Genomic DNA, 11264 nt, shown 5'->3' on the forward strand with positions numbered 1-11264 from the left:
AGACCACCAGACCCCCTTTGCATCATTATTTAACAGGGATTGTATTGATGCATACTATAATCCATGCATGTAGGAACAACATTAATAATCATGTACTCTGTCTATGCCAGTCACTGCTTTTCTCTTTAACCTTTCTTTGCTGCATACCAGTGTGCATGAATGTCACATCGCCCTTCTCCGGTTGCACCGTGGGTTTGCCTGCTACTAAGATTAGCCAAACCCACGGAATGTCAAAGGTCACTCCATCTGAATAAATACAGGTCATCTGCCATTAGACGGGTGTCACAGACTATCCAGACCTCCTCTGCCTCCATTTGAGGAGTATCTCTTGCTCACTTCATCCAAATACACGGTAAAAATGTGCATGCTGTTTTCTTTTAATCTGTAGTACAAAGTGTAAATCGCAGAAGATTATATTCTGTCAGCTTTACTTTTTTATTTGCTTTTATTTAAATGCATTTGCTCCAATTATTTTCTACTGTTGCATGCTTTTATTTGTTTTTTTTTTTATCAAATATTAATATTATTAATACTACTACTACTACTAATTATTATTATTATTAATATTATTGTGGAAAAATAATTATTGTTTAAAAAATACTCAAGATTCAGCCAATGACTGAAGTAGTGCATCAGTAAATCATAATTCTCTAAATAATTGTCTTTCTCAGATACATAATACAAAACACTGATCATCTGTGGAGTTTTTTAAATCATGATTTAATTGTGCTAACCAGCTTTATTTATTTGTTTTTATTGGTTTTTATTATGCATAAGAGAGTTTTTTTTCAGCCTTTCGCAAATCATAACCTCCTGTATAATGTTCAGCTGGACTACTGGCTTTCAGCCTTTAAATTATTGTCTATATTTAATTTGGCCTTTGGTTGAATGCAACTTGAGTGGAGGGTGTTAGAGGTTTGTTACTGGAATGTTAAGAGCCTCTTGTTAAGCTGTTCTTCAATGTCCAGTAGACATAGAAGCAATATATTGTAACATCAGACTTCATTTAAGTTAGTTTATAGCCTGTTAATTACACCTTAAATACTCATAAAAGCTCAGAAATAACTGCACACGGATGACAAGGTCATATGCATTCGCTTACATGTCTCTACCAAATGTCTCTACCAGCTCTGCTTCCTGTGAACTCTGTCACGTCTCACAGGAACATCTACCCCGCCTGCAATTGGCTATATGCACACGGAGGTGATGACGTACTTCCGCTAAAATCTCAGCCTGCTAAGCCATTTCCGCTCGCGCTGAGGCGATTGTTTACAAAGCGATATAACAGCAACTACAATATGACTAGTAAAGAAAACGTTCAAATTTCAGCGAACCATCTATAGTACAGCCGAGCATTGCTGTGTGCCTCTGTGTCAAGCTTCGAGCAAGTACAACAGTTTACTTAGTTTTCCATACATTTCCATCTGACGCTGAAATCAGGCGAAAATGGCTTGTGTAGCTATCCGGAGGGACAAATTCACAGTTACTCCCCATACCCGAGTATGTAGCCGACATTTTAACAAGGAGGATGTTCGTGAGCCCTTATCAGAGACGGGGAGGCGGCTATTAAGCAAGGGAGCTGTATAGCTGTCACCTTTACAGAGCCAAGTTCCACTGTAGTAAGTAGTTTATTTACATGGCCCATACAATAAAACTTAAAGGGATAGTTCACTTCAAAATTAAAATTCTGTCATCATATACTCACCCTCAAGTTGTTTTAAAACCTGTATGAATTTCTTTCTTCTGCTGAACACAAAGGAAGATATTTTGAAGAAAGAAAGAAATTCACTGAGTATATGATTTTCATTTTGAAGTGAACTATCCCTTTAACAAGGATCAGGGCTAATAGAGGTTGAGAGAAACATAACGCAAATTGTTTTTCTTTTGAACAGACTCGTTTCCTGCAGCCCATTGATGAGATGTTCATGTTTCTCAATTACCTGGCACTGGGTTCAAAACAGCGTGATCTTGCTGACCGGTATGGAGTCCACCAGTCCACAGTCAGTCGGATCATTACAACATGGAGCAACTTTCTGTACACTGTGCTAGGGTCTGTGAGGATCTGGATACCAGAGGAGAAAATAAGGGCACATCTGCCAGCTGAGTTTAAGGACTATGCAGACACTACAGTCATCCTGGACTGCACAGAGCTAAGGTGCCAGTGCCCTTTCATCACCTCTTTCTCCAAAGTGAAATGTTCTCAGCATACAAGTCCCACTGTACTCTCAAAGGGCTGCTTGGAGTGGCTCCTCATGGGGCGGTCACATTTATTTCTCAACTGTACGCTGGTTTCCATCAGTGACAAAACAGATCACGCGTGAGTCTGGAATTTCTCTCCCTTTTGAGACCTGGAATGGCCATCATGGTCGACCGAGGTTTTCTGGTTGATGACCTTGTACCTTGCAAGATTTATAGGCCAGCATTTCTCTCTGGAAGATCCCAGATGTATGCCTGTGAGGTCAGGGAGACCCAAGCAATTGCACGCCTCAGGGTGCATGTTGAGCGCCTCATACGGCGTGTTAAGGAACACAAGTTCTTTGACACAGAGATTCCACTTCGGCTTTTTGGCAACATTAATCAGCTGTATACTGTTGCATGTCTTCTGACGAACTATGAAAAAACGGCCTCTTGTAAAGGCTTGGGCAAAGAAGCCAGAGTAGCAGCAGCAGTAGAAAAAAATAAAAATTAATAACCTATGACCATTTGTATAACTACTTTCTTTAAATGTACCTTTGTAAATTACTTTGTATAAATTGAATTTTATAGTTAATGTTATGTATGCACTGCTGTACATTGCACATACTCTTTGAATAAAGAACTACTGAATTATTTGCATGTTATATGTACTTTACCTCACCAGTGCTTTTAAGCCATCTGTAATATAAGAATAATACTTTCATGCACAGTGAATTATTTACTGAATAACATTTATTTAGGGCTCCCAATTTACAAACAACAGTTATAAAATACTATTTTTAGGGTAACCAATTATCAAAAAAATTAATCGGAAGAACATGTAACATGTAATTTAATAATAGATTAGTATTAATACAACAAGAAACATAGTAATACAATTAAGAAAAAAATATAAAAACTTGAATCAATATATATGTACAAATATTTTTGAAATGGATTGAACTAATAAGAGTTACTGCCAGTAAGAGAAATGGAGAAAAAAGAAATTAACAGCACTCTATAAAGAAGTGTGACAGGCAATCAGAATCTAATTATTTAGGGAAGCAAAGAGGTAACAATAAAAATAAAAAAAATCAATTTTTACTTTCATTGTTTTGGGTGATTTCATTGTCTCTGGGAATCCTCTGAATAAACATGTCCTCCTGTGTGTAGACAACAAAGTCACACCAGTCTAAACCAGAAATCAACATCTGGCCCTGGATTTGCCAAAAGTAGGAATGAGATTTCCTTAATGTGTTTGTGCCCTCACTGATCTTAATATATGGGCAGTCAACATAGCTTGCAACATTGGGGCATTTAATTTCAACAAGGCCAAACACTGTCTGCCCCTTTGGATCGTACACAATGCCATCAGGTGATGACCCCATCCAGGGTGCATCAGGGTGGATAAGAAAGCCGCAGGGATAGTGGTTAACCTCCCTTACTCTGCAGTACTCCTCTACTGCTGCAGGTTCCATGTCAAGCCCCCTCCTCATGTCGGCAGTCTGATGGCTAGGTCTCAGAAGTCTTTTGGCAAGATTTTCAGCAGAGCTCTGTGCCCTGGTGTGACATACCTCTCTGAACTTGGAGGAGGTGATGCGGGGCCGCCTCAGTTGGTGCCACTCGATGCAGGAACTCTGCTCTTTTGTGCTGTTGGCAATTTTTGTGTGCGTTCTCTAATGTTTGTTTCCAGGGACATCATGTGGTGCTGCTGATGTTTCAGTGCAGACAAAAGAGCAGGTAGAGGGTCCCAGCCTGTAACCCCTGAAGTGGCAGCTGTGGGGGAGAAGGAGCATCTGTGTGGGACAGGTTTTTGGAACTCTTTTTGCTGGCATATGATAGGATAACACACTTCCTTCTTGCACTTTTCCAAATGCAGAGTCAAACCAGAGGAACATTAATGTCCATAGCCATAGTTGTTATCAGTGGAGCCACATCACTTGGAACATCATGGTAGACTTCATCCACCCTGAGTGTGGAAAGTTCAGGCAGAGCTGAACTGACACCCTTATACAAGTTGCTCCTATGGAAAAAAACAAAATAATGTTTTTTTTTATTTTATTTTTTTAAATGAGCCATAAAGTAAGTTACATATAAGTTGAATGAACAAAATAACAAAAAAAAAAAAAGCTTTATTTATTTAAACATACAATGTATCATATGATGAGATTACTACTTTATCTGAGGTCTCACTGATTACTACAGAAAATGCATTACTACTATATCTGCACTTGAGAGCACTTTGACTCGGCGCAGTAATATCCACAGAAATATCCTTTTAGGAGTGATGATATTACTGCGCTGAGTCAAAGTGCTCCCAAGTGCAAATATAGTAGTGTTCCCAAGTGCTATTCTGCCATACATTATAGTTATCCAGAGCAATTAAGTGCACGCACTGAGACGAGAGAGGTATGCATCAACTCATCTTAGTTAAGGGAATAACATAGTTTAATATGAAAAAAACAGTGGAGTGTTCCTTTAATGATAATAATAAAAATAATACTAACCTAATGCCTTCCATCAGTTTTCGTTCCTTGGGTCTGGCTGAAAGAATTACCATGTCATTTACAAGACCAGGTTTAACACCCTGCATTTGAACAAAAAAGGTTTTCAATAAACACAAACATCCATAAATAGAAAATTAAGTAAAAAAGTACCCTGTTAAAAACATTAGTTACCATGGATCTTGGCTTATGCCACTTCTGTTCAGTCTCTGTGCAGCTGTGTGTTGGGGGAACAGAGGTGATGCTAAGCTGGCAATAATGTGCAGTCTGGTACAACAGTGCTGCCACATGATTACACACAGCTGTACCTGCCACACAGGTACACTGGCAGCTTTGTAGCTGCACAGGACGGTCATCCCCAAGCACAATCTGAAAATACACAAATCTGTTATAATAGAATAAAAGTGCAGTTTTTTTAAAAAGAGAATACAGGAGTACAGTGAGAATGTTTAACAAAACAAACAAATTTGAACCATCGACATATAATTATTAACTACTAAAACAATTAATAACTACTAAACAATTTGTATGAGCTAAAATTGTAGCCACAATATTATTTATATTATTATTTATCTCACTTTACTCATCATCCCCACAGTGGACACAGAACGTGTGTCAATGCAGTGACAAAACAGAACTCAGTTTCTGTGAATCCCAGTGATTAGCGTACATATTTAAATATCGATAAATATTCCACACACACCAGTGTTATTTATGGTATGGTAAATGAAATTTGTCTTTAAAATAACCTTTAGCATTATTAGATGCAATGATTCACAGAAACTTTGATCTGCCAAACGTAACCTGTCTCATGAACCATGAACCAATCTGCGCTGAACCTGCAGTGTAACTTTCTCTTACGCTTAAGCTGTGAGGCTTTTGGCTTTTCCTCATAGATCTGTAGCACTCAGCCCTAATCGTTAGCTCTCCTGTGCTTTAATCCTTGTTTGAAACTGACATTGACAAAGGCGTTAGGAAAATTGGCTGTGATTGACACATAATAGTAAACATAGCCTACGCTGCACCTGCTGCGCTAGCACTAGATAGCATGCATGCTATGGGCATGTAAACACAGAACACGTCCAGATCTTACCTTCAAATTGTGGATGTAGCTTGACACATACAATTTGAAGCCCTTCTCTTTCTTGGTTGTCGAAGTGTGACATAACTTTTGTATGATTCGACTCACGTCGTTGACCGTTACCTTTGGGACATCTTGAAGGGACCGAGTGAAAAATGCCATAGTTGTTATTGACGCTATGTGCGCCGTCGACGCCGGATGTAACCTGGCTGGCCGACTTGGAATGCGGAAGTGAGTGTGCATATAGCCTGTTAAGTTTCAATGGTTCTTCCATTGTTGCGTCACTCTTAAACCCGCCTTCCAAAGCACAGCAGCCAATCATCGTCTCTACGGCCTGTCAATCAAAACAAGACTCGCGTCCTGATTGGTCCAACTATCGTCTTGTAAAGTTGCTTAATAATTTCCATGCTTTATTGCGTCTTATTGCAACCGCAGAATAGCGTGGCGATTCTGAAAGCGTGGTTCGGAAAGTGTGCTTCGACTTCCATTTAATAGGTGAGTTTTTATTTCTTAATATAAGTCGAGTAGCATACATGTAAAGTAAAAAATATAATATGATCTGTGAAATGGAGGTGGATTTTTTTTTTCGTTACCCTTCCGTTATCATGCAAAGTTAAGAATTACGTTACGTGAGCCGCACAAGGTCAAACGCGTTTGTATCCCAAGGACAACAAAACTCGTCTTTAAGTGGTTGACATGAAGTGTTTAGCAGCACAATCAGTGCTTTCTGTAAGGTTTACGATAAAGTACACACCCATGTCTGAAGCCTTGGTCTCAGAATCTTGATTTAACAGTCACGTGATTCGTTACTTGCTCTTAGGTGACTGTTTTTGTAATAGGATTCGTGTGTTTGCACCGATACTCTGAATAATTTAATCTCAAAGATCATATAAATGTCTACACCTTCCTCCACAGAGTCAAGATGCCTCACGCTTACCCATTCCTCTCTCCAGAGCAGAAGAAGGAGCTGAGCGATATTGCTCAGAGGATTGTTGCCCCTGGCAAAGGCATTCTTGCTGCGGATGAGTCTACAGGTACTTTAAGCCGTTCAGTTTTTGTTTGTTAGTGACCAGTTAATTCAGTTGTCTAATAACTGTTTTTTTCATCTCGTATCATCCTGTGCAGGTAGCGTGGCCAAGCGGTTCCAGAGCATCAATGCGGAGAACACAGAGGAGAACAGGAGACTGTACCGCCAGCTTCTGTTCACCGCAGACGACCGCGTCAAGCCCTGCATCGGCGGCGTCATCCTCTTCCACGAGACCCTCTACCAGAAGACAGATGATGGGAAACTCTTCTCCCAGCTCCTTAAGGAGAGGGGCATGGTAGTTGGCATCAAAGTTGACAAGGGTGTGGTTCCCCTGGCTGGCACTAATGGAGAGACCACCACACAAGGTGAAAATCCCATCACTATATAGAAATTAGATTCAGGTATCAGGTAGTAAAATTACTCATGGTATTTTATAACCTTTCGTATCCACTTAAATGCTGAAATTAGATGGACTTTGTCCAGAATTGAATGGTCACAGTCACTTGCTTATGACTCATTAAATCCTGATTGGCCTCTGTGTTCGCAGGTCTGGATGGGCTGTACGAGCGTTGTGCTCAGTATAAGAAAGATGGGGCAGACTTTGCTAAATGGAGGTGTGTGCTGAAGATCACCCCTACAACCCCTTCAAGACTGGCCATCATTGAGAACGCCAATGTGCTCGCACGTTATGCTAGCATTTGCCAGATGGTGAGACCCCTACAGCTATATATCCAGATATATATATATATATATATATATATATATATATATATATATATATATATATATAAAGAAATTCCTGCTTTCATTTAGCATAGATGCATTAAATTGATCAAAAGTGGCAGTAAAGACATTTATAATATTTCAAACTATTTTTATTTCAGATAAAAGCGGTTCTTTTGAACTTTCTATTCAAAGAATCCTGGGGGGAAAATGTTTACAGAAAAAGTTTGAAGCAGCAGACTGTTTTCGAAATTAATTATAATAAGTGGTTGACCAATATTGTTTTTTGTTTTTTTTTGACTGCTGATGCCGATATCTTAGAGAGCAGGGTGTCTGATGGCATATATATATATATATATATATATATATATATATATATATATATATATATATACACACTTATATAATTTTTTATTTATAGTAATTAATAATAAATGTTTAAGACATTGAAATAATTTGAAATTTAATTAAACATAAATGTGTAAAATAAACCTATTGTACTTTATTGATGATCTTGGAAGTTTGTGTGCATTGGGAAATATAGTTTTTTAAACTAAAGAAACAGAAAAACTTGTCGATTAGAAAAAATGCCAAATATCGGCCTTTGTGATAAATCGGTTGACCACTAATTATGATAATAAATGCTCATTAAGCAGCAAATCAGCATATTAGAATGATTTCTGAAGGATCATGTGACATTGAAGACTGGAGTAATGATGCTGAATATTCAGCTTTACCATCACAGGAATAAATTGCGTTTTAAAATCCATTCAAATAGAAAGCAGTTATTTTAAATACTAATAATATTTCACAGTATTGCTGTTTTAACTGTATTTTTGATCAAATAAATGCTTCTTAAAAAAAAAAAAAAAATCTTACCAACCCCAAATTTTTGAATGGTGGTCGATATTAAAATAATAATTATAAAATAAATCATGATTATTATAGTAATTTGTAATAATTAAAATAATTTCAATAGATTTTTATCACTGACAATGATATCATCGTTCTCCTCAGCATGGCATTGTGCCCATCGTGGAGCCTGAGATTCTGCCTGATGGTGAACATGACCTGAAGAGGTGCCAGTATGTGACCGAGAAGGTTCTGGCTGCTGTGTACAAAGCCCTGTCAGACCACCATGTCTACTTGGAGGGCACTCTGCTCAAACCAAACATGGTGACCGCCGGGCATTCGTGTTCCCAGAAGTACACCCCTCAGGAGGTTGCCATGGCGACTGTCACAGCTCTTCGCCGCACTGTTCCTCCTGCTGTGCCTGGTTAGTAAAGCGACTGCAATGACTCTCTCAGTCATGACAGAGTCTTTATCTTATCACAGGCCTGCTTTAAATAACTCCTTAAGCATGTAATTATCATCATGCATTATCATTACCTCATACCACACCCCTTTCTCGATGTAGGTATCACCTTCCTGTCTGGAGGCCAGAGTGAGGAGGAGGCCTCACTCAACCTGAATGCCATTAACCAGTGTCCCCTGCAAAAGCCCTGGGCTCTGACCTTCTCCTACGGTCGTGCTCTGCAGGCCTCTGCCCTCAAAGCCTGGGGTGGCAAGAAGGAGAATGGCAAAGCCTGCCAGGAGGAGTTCATAAAGAGAGCTCTTGTAAGTTTTATTAACTTGAGATCATCTACTGGTTACTGATGTAGTTATACGAAAACCCTTCTTATTGTTTTGTGTTTCTGTCTCCAGAACAACAGCAAGGCCTGTGTTGGGAAGTATGTGTCCTCAGGAGATAAGGGTGCTGCTGCTGGAGAGTCTCTCTTTGTGGCCAACCATGCCTACTAATCAGCAGGAAGGCTTTTACGTTTCAATCCTCAGCTTGTTCTGAAAGAATCGCTGAACCTGAACACAGCTATACTCTGAGCTCACCATTTGACCCATTCCCTTTTTGTTTCTAGTGTTTGTAATGTCCATGTGTGAAACAAAACTATGAAACTACGAGATGATGCTTAAAAGAGTAATAGTAATTTAATAATAATGTTTTTTTGCCCTTATCTCCTCCCTCTTCCTCCTTTTAGTAACACTCTCATGTGTTGTAATGTTTAACTCTTTAGAGAAATGTTGCTCTTGTACTTGTATACTTATATTAACTGTATTTGAGTTGCACAAAGCACATATACCTTTCAGGGGTATATTATTATTATTATTTAATATGATGCACACTGGGAAAAAAAAAACATTAAAGTATATTTCACAGCTAACCTAATTTTTGTTTCTTTTGTGCTGTTATTCAGACAACAGTTTGAGGTTTTGTGACATTTCTCTTTAAATATTTGTCTATTCATCTTATGAATCTTGTGAACCAACCTGTATATAAATTTATAGGATGACTCATAATAAGAAGCTCTGCTCCTTTACAGTTACATTTGCAAAAATATTATCAGTAAGATTTTTTGCAATTGCAAGGGATGCTTTATAAACTCTGCTTTATGACACATTGAAATATTTATAAATTTTGTGTTTCAAATACATGGTTCAGAGTGTGTTATTTCAGTAAAAAATCACCTTCTGCAATTTCATAGTTTCACAACATACTGTAGATTGACATTATCTAGTAGTTTTAAATGTTTTTGGCTCAGTTTATTGGCAGCTGGCAGTAGATGTATGCCTTGAGTTCATGAGAACGAGCTCATAGTGGTTTCAGAAGTGACACATTACCTGCAGGATCCTTTATATCAGTGTAATGCATGAAAACTCCGCAAGGAAACATGAATATAAATTTAATTTGAATATATTTTATTACAAATTTGTAAGAATATATTAATATTTCTTACAAATCAAGTAAATTTGTAAGAAAAAAAAATATTGTAAATCCTTTTATAAATGATATTGTATATTTTCAAGACAATTTTCTGTTTTTTTTTTTTTGTAAATTTTCTTATAAATCAAGACAATTGGTAAGATAAGTTTCTAAGTTTTCTTATAAATCTTTTTAGAAATGTTCTAACTGTTCAGCTATGGCTGCCAAAAAATTTGTCAAATTAAAGTAAAATATCTTAATTGAAATTTAACAGAAATTTTCATTAAAGGTTTTTTTTACAGTGGAAAACCCTTATTTTACAGATTTTTTTCTGGTTTCAGTTACGATAATTTACTTTAATTTTATAGTTTTTGTTTGGCAGCCATGGCTGCAAGTCATTTAACTTTTTTACGGGACTTTTTTTACAGTGTTAAAAACATGTAAGACAATTTTCTGTTTTCTTGTAAATTTTCTTATAAATTAATACAGTTTGTAAGAAAAGCTAAGTTTTCTTATAAATCATTCTTAGTTTTCTTATAAATTCTCTTACAAATTTTCTTATAAATTAAGAAAATTGGTAAGAAAATTATAATTTTCCATCCCTAAGTGAAGGGATAGAAAGGGCACTAATGTCAGCCCTCCAGACGCAAAGCTGACTGAAGTTAGAAAATAACAGGGTGGTCATAAAAGGCCATTTTCCATGTCTCACTCCATTACCTGAAACAAAAACATAAATCAGTGTTATTCGTCAAAATACATTACATTAGCAAATCTGACTTGGAAAATAGATTATGATAATTACATGAGAAAACATTTAGCTAATCTTAGACTCTTACCTTAAATGAGTCAGAACTAACTGGAGTGCCCTGTGCTCCAGCTCTTCAGAGGCTGGAGCTTCCTGAAGATCATCAGTTTCTACAATGTTCTGTAGAGAAGTGTGATCTAAAGAGAGGAACATCAATAATATGAATTTAAATCAAATAAATAATTTGAATTAAA

General features: G+C 37.4%; 1 protein-coding gene across 2 annotated transcripts; it reads left to right on the forward strand.

Moving 5' to 3' along the window:
- Positions 1–223: 223 nt before the first annotated feature.
- Positions 224–9731, forward strand: LOC109108793 (fructose-bisphosphate aldolase A). 2 transcript variants are annotated; one of them, XM_019121900.2, is made up of 7 exons: positions 224–352; positions 6676–6794; positions 6886–7152; positions 7335–7495; positions 8528–8786; positions 8928–9127; positions 9215–9731. In XM_019121900.2, the coding sequence occupies exons 2-7, from the start codon at positions 6683–6685 to the stop codon at positions 9308–9310; spliced, it is 1095 nt and encodes a 364-aa protein (XP_018977445.1). In that variant the 5' UTR covers positions 224–352; positions 6676–6682; the 3' UTR covers positions 9311–9731. The 2 variants fall into 2 exon arrangements, with proteins under 2 accessions (XP_018977445.1, XP_018977446.1); XM_019121901.2 differs by lacking the exon at positions 224–352 and adding an exon at positions 6113–6255.
- Positions 9732–11264: the final 1533 nt, after the last annotated feature.

This window comes from Cyprinus carpio, chromosome A3, assembly GCF_018340385.1.
Source record: "Cyprinus carpio isolate SPL01 chromosome A3, ASM1834038v1, whole genome shotgun sequence".
Classification (NCBI taxonomy): Eukaryota; Metazoa; Chordata; class Actinopteri; order Cypriniformes; family Cyprinidae; genus Cyprinus; species Cyprinus carpio.

What these genes read in the sequence shown, in the direction of transcription:
- LOC109108793 (XM_019121900.2), top strand. Translation starts at nt 6,683, where the DNA reads ATGCCTCACGCTTACCCATTCCTCTCTCCAGAGCAGAAGAAGGAGCTG. An exon ending in TGGAGAGACCACCACACAAG is followed by an intron (nt 7,153 to 7,334) that starts GTGAAAATCCCA and finishes CTGTGTTCGCAG; the next exon opens with GTCTGGATGGGCTGTACGAG. An exon ending in ATGCTAGCATTTGCCAGATG is followed by an intron (nt 7,496 to 8,527) that starts GTGAGACCCCTA and finishes CGTTCTCCTCAG; the next exon opens with CATGGCATTGTGCCCATCGT.